Consider the following 20,649-nt stretch of genomic DNA (forward strand, 5'->3'; position numbering starts at 1 on the left):
CCAGTCCCTGGAGCCAAGCCTAATGAGAGTGAGACTGACTTTTCAACCTCTAAAAAGTTATTCTGAGCAAGATCCTGAACTGGCTGACCCCCACCTCTGGACAGGATCATGGAAAATTATAGCAGGGAGCCATATCCAAGGGGAACATAGAATGTCAGAGCTGGAAGGGACTTTAGGGATTATCTAATCCAACCACCTCATTGTTATATAGATGGAGAAATTGAAACTTTCCCAAGGTCAAAGATGGAGTCAAAAGTGTTCTGACTTTTGATTCAGGGCTTTTTAGGCTACACTATCACCTTGACCTGGAATTCAGGTTTGGGGCACATAATGGTAATTTGAATTGGAAAATCTTTCCTATTCATTAATAGGCCCGTGAAGTCACATGGAGCCTGGGGTGGGAGGAGTTTGTTGAATGGGTGGAGCAAGAAGAGGCAGAGCTAGGGCAGAGCTGAGAGGAAGTTAGTCTGGAGAGCAGTCAGAGCTAGGAAGGATGCAGACTCCTGCATCCTGGCTAGCTTGAGTGATTTTATGATTGTGATTTTGTTTAAGAGAGCCTGCAGTGTAATGGACCTGGTTTGTGGGAAGCCTAGCAGGGGCAAGGCTTGGGGATAGTGTGGTCCTCTGCATTGTTATTGTATATAGATTTTTTTTGCTGTGATGGATTTGGGTTTGAATAAATGTCTTGGTTCTGCCTTCCATGTGGAGAGACTGTGGTATTTCGCAATTCTGAATTGCCCTGTGATATTCATGGCTGCCGTGGACACTGTGAATACTGCATTGGCACTACAGGGCAGCAGAAGGCCCTTGAGTTAGATCTCAAGAAGGACTCTTTTTCCTCCCCATTTAATATTTTTATTTTTTCCAATTACATGTAAAGATAGTTTTCAACATTCACTTTAATAAGATTTTGAGTTCAAAATTTTTTTCTCCCTTCCTCCCTGCCCCCCTCCCTAAGATGGCATGCAATCTGATATAGGCTATACATGTATGACCATATTAAACATATTTCCACATTAGTCTTGTTGTGAAAGAAGAATCAGAACAAAACGGAAAAACCACAAGAAGGGGGGAAAAAAAGAGAAAACGCAATGCTTCAATGTGTACTCAGATTCCATAGTTCTTTCTCTGTATGTGGATAGCATTTTCCATCCAGTGTTTTTGAATTGTTTTAGATCATTGTATTACTGAGAAGAACTAAGCCTATCAAAGTTAATCATCACACAATGTTGCCGTTCCCGTGTACAGTGTTCTCTTGGGTCTACTCACTTCACTTAACATCAGTTCATATAAGTCTTTCCAGGTTTTTCTGAAATCTATCTGCTCATCATTTCTTATGGAACAATAGTCTTCCATTGCATTTGTAATCACAACTTGTTCAGCCATCCCCCAATTGATCCCTCTCAGTTTCCAATTCTTGGTCACCACAAAAAGAACTGCTATAAATAATTTTGTACATGTGAGTCCTTTTCCATTTTTTATGATCTCTTTGGGATACAGACCTAATAATGGTATTAAATTAATTATTTAATTAAATTAAAAATTAATTAAAAATTAAAAAGATCAAAGGGTTTGCACAGATTTATAGCCTTTTGGGCATAGTCCCAAATTGCTCTCCACAATGGTTGGATCAGTTCCTAATTCCACCAATAATTCTTTAGTGTTCCAATTTTCCCACATCTTTTCCAACATCTATCATTTTCTTTTTTTGTCATATTAGTTAATCTGATAGGTGTGAGGTGGTACCTCAGAGTTATTTTAATCTGCATTTCTCTAATCAGTAGTGATTTAGAGAATTGTTCATATGACTATAGATAGCTTTAATTTCTTCATCGGAAAACTGCCTGTTCATATCCTTTGACCATTTATCAACTGGGGAATGACTTGTATTCTTATAAATTTGACTCAATTCTCTATATATTTGAAAAATTGGACCTTTATCAGAAATTGGTAGTGAATTGTTTTTACTGCAGTAAAAATTATTTCCCAGCTTTCTGCTTTTCTTCTAATCTTGGTTGCACTGACTTTGCACAAAAACTTTTTAATTTAATGTAGTCAAAATCACGCATTTTGCATTTCATAATGTTCTCTATTTCTTGTTTGGTCATAAATTCTTCCCTTCTCCATAGATCTGATAGGTAAACTATTCCTTACTCTCCTAATTTGCTTGTGGTATCACCTTTTAGGTCTAAATCATGTACCCATTTTAAACTTATCAAGGACTCTTGAATGAGGAAGACTGGCATGTATTGCGGGGGGAGCCTTTGGGAATCTAAAAACCTAATATCATCTTGGGCATCATTAAGGAAAGCATAGAAGGAGTTACTAGCCACTTGGCAATCCATCAACAGAGGTTAATTAAACTTTTTTATCTTCTCAGAGATAAAAATCTGCTCAAAAAAAAAAGGCATAGTATCCAGAAAAAAAAAAAAGATGGATTTAAGGCCAGCGATCAGTGGAAAGAGTGATTTTGAGTCAGAGTCTGGTTTTAAGTTCAAACTTTGTAACTTACTAGTTGTGTGACATTGGATAAATTACTTAGCTTCTCTGGGCATCAGTTTCTTTTTGGCATTCTGTGAAATGCTGGAGTTGGACTAGAGTTGAGGTCCCTTCCAGCTGCAAATCTTCGATCCTATGTTTGTTCCACCTTCCCAGATCCTGATCCCTGATCAGAACACATCTGGAGTATTACGTGCTGCTCTGGGGACACATTTTGCCACATTTTAGGAAAGGCATTGAGGAGCTGGGAGTATGTCCAGAAGGGGTGAATGGAGGAGACATGAGGCCACACCATAAAAGGATAGAAATGAGGATATTTATCCTTGAGAAGAGAAGATGTAAGGGAAATATGATAGCTTTCTTCAAGTATTTGAAGACTGTCATGGAGAAAAGGGATTAGACTTGTTTTGCCTGGCCCCAGAGGCCAGAAATAGGAGACATGAGTGAAGGGTGCAGAGGCAGATTTCAGCTGGATGTAAGAAAGATCCTCCTAAAGTGTAATGGGCTGCCTTGGGAAGTAGTGGGGTTCTGGCTGGTGGAGAGCTTCTAGAAGAGGCTGGAGGACTTGTCAGGGATGTTGTAGAGTGGAATCCTGACCAGCTGCTATGGGGAGGTCGTGGAGAGGAAGGGAACAAGCTTCTATTAAGTGCCTATGATGTGCCAGGCATTGTACTAAGTGCTTTACACATATTGTCTCCTTTGATTCTCTCAGCAGCCCTGGGATTAACACCCTTGTTGAGGAAACTGAGGCAAAGGTTAAGTGACTGTCTTCCTGGAAGAGTTATGGGCTCCAGAGGCTCCTAGACTTTTCTCTACAACATCCCAGAAACCTCTTCACACTGGAAGTTCACTCCACTCCCTTACTTCACATAAGTATCCCTCTCCCCTGTTGCCTCTCCCTCTGTTTAGTTGTTTCTTCCCCAACCTTCATGGAAGCTCCTGATCTGCATGGGGGTGGGGGAGGGGAGAAGATGGGGGAATTAAGGTACCTGTTTATCAAGAAAAAACTCAACAACCTCGAAATAAATTCTAACCCAGGCTCTGACACCGATTACCTGAAGGAACTTCTGAAAATAATTGTCTCTCTACTGAGACTCAGTTTCTTCATTTGTAAAATTGAAATCGATTATTTCATATATAGAGATTATGAAAGACAGACAGATGATGGATAGATAGATAGATAGATAGATAGATAGATAGATAGATAGATAGATAAAGACTTCCCTTCTAGATCTTAAAGGCCACAATTTCTAACTCTAGGGAGTGTTCCCTAGCCTTTCCCAACCTAACCCTAAACTGGCCTCCAGGTCCCCTAGGGCAGGAGGTGGCAGGGGAGGGAAGGAAGGGGAGGGCCAGGGATTCCTCATTCTACTGTTAGCCTAGAAATGGCTAAGGAAGCAGAGGCCCAGAGGAGAGGGTGAGAAGGGAGCGGGTTGAGTGCTAAGATTTCTGACTCCGGCCAGAAAACAAGCCCAGCCCTGCACTTCCCCACCACCCACCCACCCCCTAACAAACCAGTGCCCTCGCCGGGAAATGGGCGCTGATTCTCTTTGAGATTGGCACTGGGGAACCAGCGGGCTACTTGGAGGGAAGAGGGTGGGTGTGAACAAGGGGCCCCGAGGGATAGGACGAGGCGAGGCGGGGCGGGGCGGGGCGGTCAAGAAACTGGAGGAGAAAAAAGTCAGGCTGTGAAAAGGCTTGAGCCCAGACCAGTGGAGTGAAGCTGGGGGACCTAGAGGACGTAGACAAAACACCTCGAGGTGCGCCTGGAAAGAACTCTGAGGGCTCCGCAGTCAGAGTCCTGAGGGCTCTCAGGAAGAAAGAAGCCTGGCTCAAAGACATCGAGTGGGGGCCACAGCTCTGGAGGAGAGGCTCGTTGGAAGGGGTTGGGGATCCAGCTCAGAGACAGCCCCGAGGGCAATCACGGTAGTGCGGGGAGCGAATTGAGCCAGGAGACCACCCAGCGGGGCACCACGCTGGAGAGACCCTGAGGGCCGTCACTGGCAACTAACCCTGAGAAGTATGGCACGGGGAGAATTCTGAAGGCGATCGCTGCGGGGGACGCTCTCCTAATACCGGGGGACTAGGAGGAGGTGGGAGAGGAAAGCTCGCAGAGAACCTCTAGAGGGGCTTCGCGCGGTGCCCGAGCGTGGTTTGGGAAAGCGTGGGTCCCCCGGGGTCCTTCGGGCTGAGCAGCAGGGAAGGAGGAGGAAGAGGAGGCTGACCCACGTAGGGCAGCAGCCTGGACCAGCAGGGGCGTGAGCCTGGCTCCCGGACTCACTGTATGCGGGCACGCGACTCCTCTCCGAGCTCCGGTCAGCTCCCACGCAGGTGACGGTCTGGAGAGGTCAGGAGCTGGACCCAGAAACAGGGAAAACAGAGGTGGGGTTGCTCTAGAGAAGCCTGGCCTGATTTCTGCCTCCCCTTTCCCTTTCTTTGTCCCCTGCAATCCCAGGCTAGAAACTCAGGATGGTTTCCCCTCTCCTTGCTGTGGTAGAAGAGATCTGGGCCAGAAGCCAGAAGATCTAGGTTCCTCCACTAATTTTATTCTATGATCTTGAGTGAGTTACTCGAACCCTTTCTTCCCCTTTGAGAAGAAGAGGCAGGTGGAGAATATGGAAATAGATATTCACACAGAGCCTACTATATGCCAGGCTAAGCCTTTTTACAAATACTTCTTCATCTGAGGCGTATAACATCCCAGTGAGGTAGGTACTATACCCCCACTTTAGCGCTGAGGAAGCTGAGACAAACAGTTAAGTGACTTGCTAGCCCAAATCTGATCTCAGACGCTAGCTGGGTAACCCTGGTCAAGCCACAGCCTCAGTTTCCTCAGTTGTGAAGATTAAATGGAATAATATTCTTTAAAGCTTAGCACACTACCTGGTTACATAGTAGGTACTATTTAAAGGCTTATTCCCTTTTCCCCTTATTAGTTACATGACTAATAAGTGAATGAGGCTGAATCTGAATTTGTCTTCCTGTCTTCAGGTTCTGTCCACCTAGATGCTCTTTAAATACCTTTCTCTTTCCTTTCCAAGGCAGAAAAAAAAGGATTCCCAATTCTGACTTGTTTTCTGGGAAGAAAAGTGTGAAGAGAAAGCAGATATCGGGTATTTACTAGCAGAAATCAAAGAATGTTAAGTCAAAGCTAGAAGGGACCTTAGAGCATATCTAGTCCACTACTTCCACCCACATCTTCATTTTGCAAATAGAGAAACTGAGGCCCTAAAATGGAAAATGTCTTGTCCCAAGTTATACAGCAAGCCAGTGACAGCCAATCAGGATTTAGAACCCATGTTTTCCTGACAGCCAGTGCCCGTCACTAATACTGCCCTGCACTGGGATGTTTAAACTCATTAAATCACCAGCTAAAATTCTTCAGCATCCCAGTCCTTTTGTCACACCCTTACCCCACCCCATAGGACTCCATCCAGTCTGAATGCTTTGAAACTAAAGGCAGTGGAGGTGGGGAAGGTGTTGATTGAAAGGAGCAAAACACCTTGAGATTCTCTGGGCCTCTTTCACTTGGGTAGATATCTCTACTTCTCAAAACTCTTTCTCAATACCTCCTCTTGTTTGATTTTCACTATGACCCTACATTACCCCTCCTTTAAGTTAGCAAGTCATTTAATGTCTTTGAGCTTCAGTTTTCTCAAGAAGGGGGGAGAAGGGAAGCTGAGGAAAATGTGGGCTCAGTGGCTTTAAGTGACTTGCCCAAGGTCACAAACTCATTAGTTAGTTGCTGAGGCTTAAACCCAGATCTTTTGACTCAAAGTCCAGTTCAGAACTCTTTCCACTTACACGCCTTGCTGTTCCTCAAAATTGACTATACCCATTTTACAGGTGAGGAAACCGTGTTAGAGGGGAAGCATAGTACCTGAGAGTTGGAAGGGTCCACAGCAGGTTTCCAGTCCAACCCCCTAGATTAACAAGTCATACAACTGCCCCTTGAAGTGCTTTGCCTAAAGCCCTGCACACACAGCAAGTCGGTGGCAGAACTAAGGTTAGGACCCAAGTCTTCTGACTTTAAGACACTTTCCATTGAACCAGGTTATATGAGGAATGTGACTATATGGTAACGAAGGATGTTGTCACTTGGGGAAGATAGAGTCCAAGGTCCTTTCTATATTGAGAAGAAAAGAAAACAAAAGGTTTTGAGGGAGCTGTGGACAGAATATAAAAATGTGGAAATTAACCTGAAAAAGCAGAAAACATGGTATGAAAGGAAAACTATAGGCTTCTCTGTTAAGGAGCAGCTTGAGATGGGTGGGTGAGTGTGGCTGCCCAACCCCCAGTCTCTGGGCACACACTAGAGGGTGTTACTGGAACTTGGGTCCAGAATGTTTGTCTTTTGCATTAAATGTCTGAGGCACATTATTGACCTACTGAGCCTCAAAGGCCACTTAAAAATTCATTTCCTGGGATTAGCCCCAAGCCCTCTATCTGATCAGCTCTTTAACCTTTTCTTCAGATGTCTCACTAACTTTTCCTGATATCCATCAAATAATCAACAAGCATTTATTGAACACCTACTCTGAACCAGGCAGTGTAGAGCACTGGAAAAGACCAAAACAGCATGCTATCAAGCATATATACCTGTATATATGCTATTCATATATACAGGTGTGTGTGTGTACGTGTGCCTTATGTATTTTAAACATTTTGTTATTCAGTCATGTCTTACTCATGACTCTTCTGGGGTTTTCTTGACAAAGATACTGGAATGACTGCCATTTCCTTCTCCAGTTCATTTTACAGATGAAGAAACTGAGGCAAACAGGGTGAAGTGATTTGCCCAGGGTCACACAGCTGGATTTGAACTCAGGTCTTCCTGACTCCAGACCTGGCACTCTATCACTGCATCACCTCGCTAACCCAATTTTTAAACATGCATACATATGTGTATATATACAGATATGCACATATTTATTTATACACATGTATGTTTATGTGACTAGACTTGGGATTCCATTGGCATAGGGTACTCTCAGGTGAGGAAATTCCCTCTACCAATGTAGATGTGCATCTTCTTTACAACTTATAGGCCTATGAAATTCCCTAGAGAACTAAGAGGTTAAGACTTTTGCCCAGGGTCACACAAAGAGTATGTCAAAGGCAGGACTTGCACCCAGGGCTTCCTGACCTTAAAGCCAACTATCTTTTCTTTTTTTAAAAAAATTAAATTTTATTTTATTTTCAGTTTCAGATTCTCTCCTTCTCCCACCTATTGAGAAATCAAGAAATATAAAATCCATGAAATCATGCAAAACAAATTTCTGCAGTATCCATGGCTTTTTTTTTTTTAAACAAAAGAAAGAGACAAAAGTATGCTTCATTTGCATTGTTAAGTCCATCAGTTCTCTCTCTGGAGGTGCATTGCATTTTTCATCAGGAGCCCCTTTAGAATTGTGGTGGGTCATTGTAATTAATGATCAGAGTCACTAAGTCTTTCACAGCTGATTATCTTTACAATATTGCAGTTACTATGTAAATCGTTCTCCTGGTTCTGTTTGCATCACTTTGCATCAGTTCATACAAGTCTTCCCCAGTTTTTCTGAAACCCTCTCCATCACTTCTTACAGCACAGTAATATCCCATTGAAATCATTGTCCAGCCATTCCCCAGCTGACAGGCAATCCTTCAGTTTCCAATTCTTTGCCACCACAAAAAGAGCATATTTGTATGAGTCCTTTTCCTTTATCTTTGATCTCTTTGAGGGTATGTATACCTAACAGCAAAATTATTGGATTAAAGAATATGCACAGTTTAGTAACTTTTAGGGCATAGTTCCAAATTGCTTTCCAGAATGTTTGGACTACTTCACAGCTCCACCAATAGTGCATTGGTGTACCTATTTCCCCATATTTCCCTCTAGTATTTGTCATTTTCCTTTTCCATTACCTCAGCCAATTTGATGACTGTGAAGTGGTACCTTAGAATTGTTTTAATTTTAATTTCTCTCATTATTAATGACTTAGAGCAAATTTTGTCATATTACTATTGATAACTTTAATTTTTTCGCCTGAAAACTGAGGAGTCATATTCAATCATTTGTCAGTTGGGAAATGGCTCTTATTCTTATGTATTTGGCTCTGTTCCCTATATATTTGAGAAATCAGACTTTTATCATAGAAAGATTTTTCCAAATTTCCTACTTTTCTTTTAATTTTAACTTCACTGCTTTTATTTGTGCAAAAACTTTTCAACTTTATATAATCAAAATTATACATTTTACCTCCTATGAACCTCTTTATCTCTTAAGATCAACTTTCTACTTCCTTTTTTACCACTACAATCTGGCATCTACCTCTGTAATTGGATACTACATAGTACAGTTACCACCACCACACTTCAATCCACCAATAACTACTTACATTGATTAAATACAAATGGATTGAATGGTAAGCTTCATGGAGTTTCCAAATGACCTGGAGTTTTCCCCCTTTCTGTGCCTTTTCTCTAAGCATGAATTGCCATCTGTTGAATTCCTTCTAGTCCTTTAAACCTCAGCTCGTGGGCTACCTTCTCCAAGAAGCCTTCTCTGACCTCCCTAGTTAGTGATGATCTTTCTCTTTCTTGGATCTCGGTGCACCTCCCTGATATGTTTATTCTGTATAATGCTTTATCTATGTTTATGTCTGATTCCATGGTGCGGACTAAGCTCCATTAGGACAGAGAATTATCATTAAAACTTTCCCCCTCCCCCACTCCACAGCCGCCTGTTTGTCTCCCTGCCTCAAATCTCTTCCCAATACGGTCCATCCTGCACTCGGCTCTCAGATTGCTCTTCTAAAAATGGACATCTAACTATGTCACCTCCCCTATTCAGTAAATTCCGGTGGCTCCCTGTTACCTCCAGAATAAAAAATGAAATCCTCTGTTTGGCTTTTAAAGCTATTCAAAACCTGACCCTCCTATTTTTCCAGTCTTTAATTTTGTTGTTGAGTCATTTCAGTTATGTCCGACTCTTGGTGACTCCATTTGGGGTTTCTTGGCAAAAATATTGGAATGGCTTTGCCATTTCCTTCTCCAGTTCATTTTACAGATGAGAGAACTGAAGCAAACAGGGTGAAGTGACTTGCCCAGAGTCATACAGCTAGAAAGTTTCTGTGACTGAATTTGAATTCAGGTCTTCCTGACTCCAGGCCTGGTGCTCTATCCACTGCACCACCTAGCTTTTCTCTCCTCTACCCACATTCTTAGATCCAGTGACATTGACCTCCTTGCTTTTCCTTACAACAGGTACTATATACTGTCTCCCTCCTCTCTTCCTCCTGGCTTCCCTGGTTTCCTGGGAGTCTTAGTTAAAATCCCACCTCCTGCAAGAAGCCTTTGCTAGTCCTTCTTAACCTAGGTGCATTCCCTCTAAAATTCCCCCACGTGTACTCTGTCTATTCCTTGTTTGTATATAGATGTTTGCATATTATCTCCCCTACTAGATTATGAGCTCCTTAAGAGCAGGGACTGTATTTTGCCTTTCTTCGTATTCTTGGTGCTTGGCACAGTTCCTGGCACAAAGAAGTTGCTTAATAAATGCTAGTTGCCTGCTGACCCAATGCTTTGTACACAGTAAATGGATATTAAGTGTTTGGTTAAGTTGGTTCAGATGTTTTATTTGGTAGGAGCTCAAAGAGAGGGGAGGGGGAAGCTGAGTGTGATATAGTGGAAGAAAATCCAGAACTTGGAAATCAGAAGATCTTGGTTTGGGTCTTAGCTCTACTGCTGACTTGTTATGTGATCCTAGGCACATCCCTTCCCCAGGTTGACCCTCAGTTTCCCCATTTGTAAAAGGGTTTGGATTAGATGAGGTCCTAGGGTGAGATAGAACTTGATTAGGTCTTGAAAGCTGATGACGCTCTGGATATTGAGTCAGGAGAAAGGAAGGCACCCTTCTTCTCTCCCTTTCCCCCCAAAGTCACTTCAGGCATGGGGCATTTTGTGAGCAAAGAGACTACTGTGACCCTGGGATGTTTAAGGGACAGTGAATGAGTGGAGCAATAAGGAAGAAGGGAAAGGGGGAAGTCTTGGTTCCTTCATGTTCTTCTGGAAAGAAGCCACAGAAAAGGGAAGTAGGAATGGGGTGAGAGGCCTCGTGGAAGATCACAGGGCTGCTTCCTTCCTAATGCTCTTGTTATTGGCCCCCAGAAGTGTATTGGGCAACAAAACCCTGATGCTGGGCAGAGAACTGCAGGGCTGGACACATTAGTGCATGTGACCCTGACTTTAAATAGGACACCCAAAATCACTGACCTCTTCCAAGAAACCTTCCCAGTCTAATCCTATGAGGCGCCATGGCTTTTCTCCCCTGAGTCTGGCTCTCCATTTCATAGGAATCCTCTTCAGAAGGCTTGGTAATTCTTTCCACCTTCATACTTATGACAGATCTCAGGTCAGGGCAAAAACTGACTCCCCAGGATGGGGGGTGGGGCTCCCCAAGGGCAGGGGCCATGTGTCCCCCTCAGACCCTCAGGCTCTCTGAAGGCAGAAGCTATCTCATTGTTCAGACAGGCAAAGTCTGTGTCTTTCTCCAAGACAGAAGGGAGAGTAAGGTTCCTATCAGCAAGAGAACTTGAAAGAAAAGGAATCTTTTACTACAGAGAAGTAGCCTTGATCACCCAGCTGAATCTTGCAGAGTAGAGTGTCTGACCTGGAGTCAGCAAGTTCTGAGTTCAGCACCTGCCTCATACTTCCTGGCTGTGTGACCCCAGCAAAGTCATTCCACTAGTCTCAGCCTTGGTTGTAAAAGGGAGATAATAATAGCACTGCCTTCAGGGGGTGGTTGTGAAGATAAAACAAGATAGCATATAAAGTACCGTATAAATGCTGGCTGTAACTGCAGCAGTATCGTTGAAGATGAGTTCTCAGTGTGTAGCCCCACTGCCTATGGTTCTTTACTCCTTCTGTCATTCAATAATGAAGTCAGGTTCTGTCATTTGAACCTCTTGGCCTGGCTGAAGAGAGAGGTTCTGGCATCCTGGAGTTCGGGGCTGGAGGGAAGAGGAGAGAGAGGGCACAGGTATGAAACAGGGACCAGAACCAGTCTGAAGTGTCAGAGCTGCAGTTGGGTCTGCAGATAGATCATTGAGTCTACCTCTTTGTTTTACAGAGGAAGGAACTGAGGCCCAGAGCAGGAGGAACTTGCTCAAAACATCACCAAACTTGTAAGTATCCTATAGGGTGTCTTCATGTAATAATAGTATCATTGATATAACCTTTAAGGTTTGCCGAGAGGTTTGCATGTGTTAACTCATTTGATCCTCACCATGACCCTTGGAGGTAAGTGTTCTTATTACCCCCGTTTTACAGATGAGAAAACCAAGGCAAATAGAAATTAAATGACATACCCTGGGTTACACAGCTAGTAAGTGTCTGAGACAGGATCTGAACTCTGGTCTTCCTAACTCCCAAGACATGTACTCCATCTACCATACCACCTAGTTGTCTTTCTTTTAACCTAAATCCCCTGATTTGGAGCCCAGTGCTCTTTGCATTCTGATACCCTGCTACTTGGGTCAATTTTAGAGACCCCCCACCCCAGCACTCCTCACAGAGCCCCATCCCTCCTCAGTCTTCATCCCTCTATTTGCCCCATGGCCTGATTTTCTCTGGGTTCTCCTTCAACATTCTTCTCTCCTCCTACTCACCTCTACTCCCATTTAGGTCAGGCCTTTCTAGAACTCTGTTCTTGCAAGTACCAGACCTTGCAAAGGAGCCAGAGACTCGCAAAGTAGAGCTGTGAGCCCTGAGAGCAGAGGTGCCCTGATGTGGTGGACATCACTTAATTATAGAAATACTGAGAGTTATCTATGCTCAGCCCTCATATCTCTCTTATAGCCTCTCAAAGTCATAAAGCACATAGAACTGCAAAACTAGGGTCATCCCTTATCCTAGAATATAGAATGTGAATGCAGATAGAATGCTTCTGGAACACAGAATGTCAGAGCAGGGAGGGCCCTTAGAACACAGAATGTCAGAGCTGGGAGGGGGCTTAGAACACAGAATGTCAGAGCTGGGAGGGGCCTTAGAACACAGAATGTCAGAGCAGGGAGGGCCTTAGAACACAGAATGTCTGAGCTGGGAGGGGCCTTAGAACACAGAATGTCAGAGCTGGGAGGGGCCTTAGAACACAGAATGTCTGAGCTGGGAGGGGCCTTAGAACATAGAACATTAGGACTTGAAGAGAATATAAAACAAGGAATTTAGAGCTAAGAGGGCCCTTCAGATTAAATCCAAAACTCATTTTACAGAGAAGGACACTGAGGCCACAAGATTTGTATGGAGGACCCCTGACTTCCCATTGCTTCTCTCCCCTTCCTCACAAAGTCTGTGGTCTCTGGTTACCATTGCAATCCTGTTCCTCTTATTCTTCTTAAAGATTCCTTTTTGACTTCCTGAGTTTCCTGTGAAACCACAAATACCCATTGAAAATTGGATTGCCTTAGATTCATTATTAGCACTTTTAAAGTGTTATCTCACTTGATCCTCACAACAATCCTGGGAGGCAGGTACTATTATTATCCCTATTTTATAATTGGAGAAACTGAGGCAGGCAGGTTAAGTGACTTGCCCTGGGTCATACAGCTAGTATCTGAGGATGGATTTGAACTCAGGTCTTCCTAACTTAGGAAATAGCACCCTAGCCACTACACCACTGGAAAGTGAAATCTAAGGAATAGGGTCTAGGGAAGGGTTTCTGAGGAATCAAGAGGAGTGAGAGGGTGCCAGATAATATACTGCTTTGTCTTTAACAGTTCTTTTCTGGGACCTGTCTGGGTTCTTCCATCACCAACTTGATTCAGCAGAGCCCACTGAAGGAAGTAGGGGAGGAAAAATGGCAGAACCCACAGTCTGGGGCAATTAGAAAGGCAGTTAAGGCTTGATGTGTGACCTTGGACAAGTCCTCTGCCCTTTCTAGCCCTTAGCATCCCCACCTACAAATGAGGGAGTTGGTGTGAGTGACTTCTGAGGTCCTTTCCAGCCCTGAAATTCTGTGATTCTAACAAAGCCCTGGGGGTGCTGACATTCTGTGTTCTACTAAGGTCTTTTCCATCCCTTGCATCTCTGCTTTTATGAAATCCTCTGTTGGGTTTGAGGCCATGGCCTGTATTTTGTTTGTTTGGGTTCCCATTCCCATAATTTTTCAGTCTTTTCCCTCTCTTCCCTCCCTCCTCTCTCCCTGCTAGGCTTTCTGTCCCATCCATCTCCCAGAAGAAAGAAGGAAGGACAGAGAAGTTTTGGGGAATTAGGTAACAGGGTCCAAGAGAAGCCCCCTAATTGGGACCATAGAGGGTCGAGGGTTGATGGGTTGAGGGCCTCTAAGGAGGGATTTCAGAACTCCAGAGATCTTGCTTTTCTTTTGATTTCAATCAATCAAGTAAACATTTATTAAGCACCCACTGTATGCCAGGCACTGTGCTAAATGCTGGGGATACGAAAAGAGGCAAAAGACAGTCCTTGCCCTCAAGGAGCTTGCAATCTAATGGGGGAGGCACTATGTAAACAAATGTTTACAATGCAAGCTCTATACAGGCTAATTAAGAAATAATTAACAAAAGGAAGGCACTGGAATTAAGGGGTTGGGGAAGGCTTCCTAGAGAAGGATTTTAGTTGGGATTTAAAGGAAGCCAAGGAGGTCAGTAGTCGACCAGAGGAGGAAGAGCATTCCAGGCATGGGGGACAGCCAGAGAAAATGCCCAGAGCTGAGATGGAGTGTCCTGTTTGTGGGACAGCCAGGAGGCCAGTGTCACTGGGTCTCTCAGAGGGTGCATGGGGAGGTAAGGTATAAGAAAATTGGAAAGGGAGGAGGAAACAAGGTTTTGAAGGACTTTCAATGCCAAACAGAGCATTATATATTTGTTCCTGAAGAAAACAGGGAGCCACAGGATTTTACTGAGTAGGTGGACCTTCACTTTAGGAAAATCACTTTAATGGCTGAATAGAGGCTGGACTGGAGAGGGGAGAGCCTTGAGGCAGGCAGACCCACCAGCAGCTATCGCAATAGTGCAAGCATACTGAGGGCTGTCACCAGAGAAGGGGCAGTGTCAGAGGACAGAAGAGGTGTTGCAACAGGCCTTGGCAACAGATTCAATATGGTGTGTAGGGATAGTAAGGAATCCAAGATGGTGCCTAGGTTATGAGCCTAAGGGACTGGGAAGATGGTGGTGTCTTCTATAATTGTTATGAGGATCAAATGAATTCATATTTGTAAAGCACAGCATCTGGCATATAGTAGGAGCTTTATAAATGCTAGCTACTATTATTATTAGAAGACTGAGATTCAGAAAAGGGAAGTGAATTGTAAGTTCACACAGCTAGTTAAATGTGGAATCTTGGACCCAAATTCTGCTCTCGTGGTTCTAAATCAAGCATTCTCAGTTTAGCTCATATATTTTTTTCCTGCAGCCCAGCCAAAGTGATATACCAACCATAGGATGCTAACCTTGAAGGACTATGTCAGTTATGATTGAAGAAGGACATTATCTGTGCTTGCATCTGATAGAACCCTAAAATATCACCCTAAGTGTGCACTTGTAGGCAGAGGATACTAAGGAGGGGTTCATCAGTATTTATGGATGGGGATAGTTTACTAGGAGATAGGCCTTTGGTTTAATATATTGGAGATTATGTGGCTTTAGCTACTCAAAACTTTACTTTTATTAGGAAATAGGCTTTTGGCTTAATATATTTGGGATTATGTATCTTTAGCTAATCAGTAGCACTAATACCTCTGGAGCAGAAAGCTCCCCCAGCCTTCCTTCCTACCTAAATGGTAACCGGTAGGTTATAAGGATATAGTGTATGGAGAGATTCTTGGGAGGGACCTAGGCCCTCAGGAACTCCCTAATTTTAGAGGTCCCTGCTCTCAGGGGACTCCCAAGGTCTATGTTCTCAGGGTTCTCTTGGATTCGGGGGACTCCTGATTGGAAAGGAAGACAGGACACAGGGCATGCCAGGGTCCTGCGGCCTCTGACACAGATTGTTATTGTTGTTTCATCCTTTCAGTCTTGCCTGACTCTTTATGACCCCATTTGGGATTTTCTTGGCAAAGATATTGGGGCACTTTGCCATTTCCTTCTTTAGCTCATTTTACAGGTTAGGAAACTGAGGCAAACAGGGTAAAGTGACTTGCCCAGGGTCACACTGCTAGTAAGTATCTGAGATCAGATTTGAATTCAGGAAGAGGAATCTTTCTGACTTTAGGCCTGATGCTCTATCAACTATGCCACCTTGCTGCCCATTCTAACACAGTTATACCCCAGTGAAGAGAGAAGGGCTCAGAAATGATTATCAGGCATGCAGTCTTTTCTTACCCTGTAATATCATCTACTTAAGATCTCAGGCATATTATTGCACAACCTGATGCTGAAGACTTTTCCCAGGAACACACCCAACTCTAGGAGGGGATGATAGACATCCTCTGGAACCAGGATCCCTTCTTTGCTCTGTTATACATAGGATATGCATATATATATATACACATATACATTTGTCTCTGAAGCATAAAGGAGCAGCCTAAGCACTAACCCAGAGGCCTGGGTTTTCCCTGCTTTTACCTGCTGCCTACAGGTAGCCTCAGAGTAAGAGGGGAGTCAGTTCTCTCCTTAAGTACTGGCAGCAATTGTTTCCCCTTGGTCCAGACCTCTCAACTTCCCTGGATCCCCAATTGTGTGAAGAGGATAAGGAGCAATCAGGAAAGTCTCTGGAGGAGGTGAGTTTGGGAAGCCCCGAAAGGCTCATGGTTGTCACGTCATTTGCCAGAGAGGGTGGCCCAGGAATGGAGGAAGGGTCATCTTTTTGTGTCTCATTAGACTGAAAAATTTAGAGAAATGCCTCTTTTGGCAGATACCATTGCTGCTGAGAGTGCAGACCAGAGCCCTCTCCACTGAACACATAAAACCCAGGCTTCCTTCCCTGTGTCTCTCCAGGGCTTGACTTTCTCTCTCCCTGATGACAAACTTTCACATGGGTGATCACAAAGCTCTTTGACCTCCATTATTTCATGTCATCCCCACAGCAGCACAGTGAAGTAGGCATAGCAGGAACTAGTGTCCTCATTTGATAGGTGATGGAACAGAAACCTGTTGAGGGCAAGTGACTTGTCCATACAACTTTATTAGCGAAAGAAGGATAGGTGGCGGGAAGGCTCAGATTAGATGCTCTAGCCATTCCTTTCCACAAAGTCAGAGTAAAGCCTGCAGGTCCATTTCACAGTTAAGTAGACTGAGAAACAGAGAGAGGAAGAGGCACCCCAAGACAGCTACTGTCCAAAAGGTCTGGTCCATTCTCGGGGTATCCTGGGAAGTGGGGATTCTTCAGAAAAATTTCCCCAGAGCCAAGATGGCCCTAGAAGGCTGGAGAAAAGCAAAGTGGGAATGCCTTCTTAGGCCCAAACTCTTCATGCTCAATGGTCAATTCAATTGAACTAACAGTACTTTCCTTAGAGCACTGTGCTCAATGCTGGGCCAGATAAAAATTTAGATAAAGCCCAGTCCCTCCTGTAGTGGGGCTTATTGCAATGCACGATCCCACAGGGGAAGTGCATCAGAGAGGTCCAGCAGGGCACTTTGTGAGGTCTGGGAGGAGAGAGAAGTCTTTACTAACTAGGGGATGAGAGTAGGGGAGGAAATCTGGGAAAGCTTCCTGGTGTCCCTCACTCAAATCCAATTCAATTGCAAGTCATGTCATCATCTCCCTGATGTCATGGTCTTCTTCGAGAACAAAGGACAAACCACACAACCACACATGATAAAGGATGGGTAGGAATTTAGTGGTCAGAAAAGGTGAATGAACGTTCTAAACAAAGAGAATGGCCTAGACCAAAGGTATAGAGGCTGCAAAATTCTGGGATAGATTTGGGAGACAGAATCAATCTTTTTGACTTGTGTGTAAGGGAGTAGGTTGTGGCAAGGTTGGAAAGGCAGGTAAGGTGATGCCAGGTGATGGAAGACTTTGGACATCAGAATAAGGAATTTGAATTTTACTCAGAAGACAAGGAGCCACTGGAGATTTTCTATGACCAGACCTACGCAGAAGAAAGATTATTCTGGTAGTAGATATAGGATGGATTGGAGAGGGGAAAAAGCAAAGGTGGAAAGACTTATGTTATTACAGTAATAACTATTGTTATCATTATTATTATCCAGGACAATTATAATTATGGGGACATATCACATCTCATACTGAGTAGAAAAGTAGGGATATTTTGAGAGATATTCTGTAAAGAACCTAGTCCTAGGCCTTGGGCCACTCAGAGCTAATCCAGGTTCCTTGGCATGTGGCCCTGGCTTTCACCTTTCACTGTTGTTCAGTCATTTCAGTTATGTCCAACTCTTTGTGAGCCCTTGTGGGATTTTCTTGACAAAGATTCTTGGTATAGTTTGCCATTCCCTTCTCCCGATGAGGAAGATGAGGCAAACAGGGTTAAATGATTTGCTCAGGGTCACACAGCAAAGGTCAGATTTGAATTCAGGTCTTCCTGACTCCAGGCCTAGCCCTCTATCCACTGTGCTACCTAGCTGCCCCTAAAAATAAGACTAGGATATTGTTATTGACTATAATAACTAGCATATACTTAGCACTTTTAAGTTGTTACACCCTTTGCCAACCCTCTTTTTATTTCAGATGAGGAAATGGAAATCCAGAGAGTTTAGTGATTTGGACAAGTTACTTTATTTTACAAAGGAGGAAACGGAGGCCCATACAGGGAGAATGTTTTGCCCAAGGTCACACAAAACTCAGACTGACCAAAGTCTAGAAACTAACATTAATCCTTTTTGAAATGCTATATTCTTCCCTATTTAAAAAGCTGTAAATATTAACCAGAATTCAGAATATGCTATAATCAATACCTTGTACCCAATTCATCTCTCAACCAGTTTTTTGAATTCTCCCAGTACGACCAGCCCCTTTCTTGGCTACCTTGGAGAATATGGGAGAAAAAAGAGAGAGATACTGGAAACAGAATAAAGTACAATTCTGTGGGGTTCAGACTCTAGCAAGGGTTCTTAACCTGGCATTGGTAAATTTGTTTTAAAAAATGTTTTTGTAGCCACATTTCAATATAATTGGTTTCCTTTGTGATTACATAGGATTCTATGTATTTTATTTTATGTTTTTAAAACATGGTGATACAGAGGAGGGGTCCATGGAATTTATCGGTCTGCCTAAGGTGTCTGGACACAGAAGTCAACAAGCACTTTATTTAGTGCTTACTGTATGCCCATGGGACACTTTGAACTAAGTGCATCACAGACATCTCTAACTCAATATGTTCTCCACAGACTTCATTATCTTTCCCCCAAAAGCCACCTGACCTCGGAACTTCCCTATTTCTGTCTGGGAGACTGACTACCCTGTTTTACCATGGAAAGTCACCCCCCAACCTCAAGAGTCATTACAGTCAGCCAGTCAAGTCAATAAGCGTGTATAAAGAGCTTAGCAGTGCCAGGCTTCTGCTAAACACCGGGGATACAAGCAGTCAGATAATTCTTGCCCTCAAGGTGTTTATATTCTAATGGGGGAGTGCACCACATATAAAACAAAAAGAGAAAAGTGGAGGGGTTTGGGGAGGGTGTGAGAAGGTACCTTCAAGGATCTCGTAGAGGCCAGAGTGGAGCCCAGAGAGGAATGAAGGAGGGAACCTGGTTGGTCTGGGCAAGTTCCTTAAAGTAGAGGTTCTCAGAGAAACAAAAAAGGTTAAGAGCCCCCAGGGGCTGTGGAAGGCAATGAAGGGAGAGGGCTCTGTGGTTTAGGAAGGCTTCCTGGAAGAGGTGGGATTGAATTTGGACCTTTAACGAAGGAAGGAAGTAGGTACATACATACCTCCTATGTGCCAGGCACTTTACTAAACACTTTGATTCTCACAACAACCCTGCTATTTTATCCCCATTTTGCAGTTGAGAAAACTGAGGCCAGCAGAGGTTAACTGATTTACCCAGGGTCACATAGCTAGTAGATTTGAAGTCAGTTCTTCCTCATGATCAGTCCAGTGCTCTTCCCACTGAGTCACCTGGGTAAGGTTAGATGTGGTTTCCAATAAAGAAGAGAAAGAAACCCCACCACCACCTCTTCTTTCTCTCATTAGTTGGTGATTTCAGCATCCTCTTCCTACCCTGTTGCTGAGACCTCCTAGGGCCATGGAGACTCCCAATGGGACACAGCCTTGGTACGAGAGCCTGCAGGCAGTTCTGAGAGCGCTGAATGCCACTCTACACAAGGGCCTTCCTTGTCGACCAGGACCAGGACCACTGCTGAGGAACCAGACCCAGGCTGGTCGAAATGACAATTCCTACATGTACATCCTCTTTGTCATGTTTCTCTTTGCTGCCACAGTAGGCAGCCTCATCCTGGGCTACACACGCTCCCGCAAAGTGGACAAGCGCAGTGACCCCTACCATGTCTACATCAAGAATCGTGTGTCAATGATCTGATGCTGTCGAGATGGCAAGGAGGTGGACCTAGGCATCCTAAGACTGGTAGAGCCCTTAGGCCCCAGCTGGGAAGTGGGATGCCAAAGATCAGCCTTTCAGATCTCTGAGGTTGAATATGTCTGTACCAAAGATTACCCTAGGATTTAGAGCTAGGTCCACATCAGGTCCAACCCTCTCACTTTACAGATTGTGGAAACTGAAGACCAGACCGGGAAAGTAGTTTGCCTTAGATCACTCAGGTGACTCAGTCCCTCAGTGCTCCCATATATAATTTAGTTCACCAAACATTTACTGCTGTGTTCATAGTGCTGTGGTTGGATGTATGGAGGACACAGAAAAGAATATGACATGGTCAGTGTTCTCATAAATTTTATTCTCTGGTAAAGGAGACATATGCACAGATAATCATAAAACAAAGTAGAATGTGCTAAGGATTATAATGAAAGTACAGACACAGGGCTGGATGGGCAGAGTGTACTCAAAAGGAGAGAACATTTCTAGCTGGGGGGTGATCAAAGTTGGCATCTGGGTGGAGATGGGGTGGGGAGTGGGGGACCAAGGAAGACTTCCTGGAAGAGGAGGCAGCATTTGAATTGTGTGTGTGTGTGTGTGTGTGTGTGTGTATGTATGTGTGTATCTCAGACAAAGCAATCATAGACAGTAAGGTCTGAGCCACAGGAAACAGGTGTGCCATGACTCAGGAAAGCCAACTATAAGA

The 20,649-nt window shown here is 43.9% G+C and overlaps 1 protein-coding gene across 3 annotated transcripts; it reads left to right on the plus strand.

Moving 5' to 3' along the window:
• The first annotated feature begins 4,196 nt into the window (after nucleotides 1-4,196).
• On the plus strand, nucleotides 4,197-20,348 carry KCNE3 (potassium voltage-gated channel subfamily E regulatory subunit 3). 3 transcript variants are annotated; one of them, XM_072610860.1, is made up of 3 exons: nucleotides 4,197-4,881; nucleotides 11,609-11,663; nucleotides 19,586-20,348. In XM_072610860.1, exon 3 carries the CDS (start codon nucleotides 19,638-19,640, stop codon nucleotides 19,929-19,931), a length of 294 nt encoding a protein of 97 aa, XP_072466961.1. In that variant the 5' UTR covers nucleotides 4,197-4,881; nucleotides 11,609-11,663; nucleotides 19,586-19,637; the 3' UTR covers nucleotides 19,932-20,348. The 3 variants fall into 3 exon arrangements, with proteins under 3 accessions (XP_072466961.1, XP_072466963.1, XP_072466964.1); XM_072610862.1 differs by having other exon boundaries at nucleotides 4,197-4,830; XM_072610863.1 differs by having other exon boundaries at nucleotides 4,197-4,592.
• Nucleotides 20,349-20,649: the final 301 nt, after the last annotated feature.

This window comes from Notamacropus eugenii, chromosome 5 (assembly GCF_028372415.1).
Source record: "Notamacropus eugenii isolate mMacEug1 chromosome 5, mMacEug1.pri_v2, whole genome shotgun sequence".
Lineage (NCBI taxonomy): Eukaryota > Metazoa > Chordata > Mammalia > Diprotodontia > Macropodidae > Notamacropus > Notamacropus eugenii.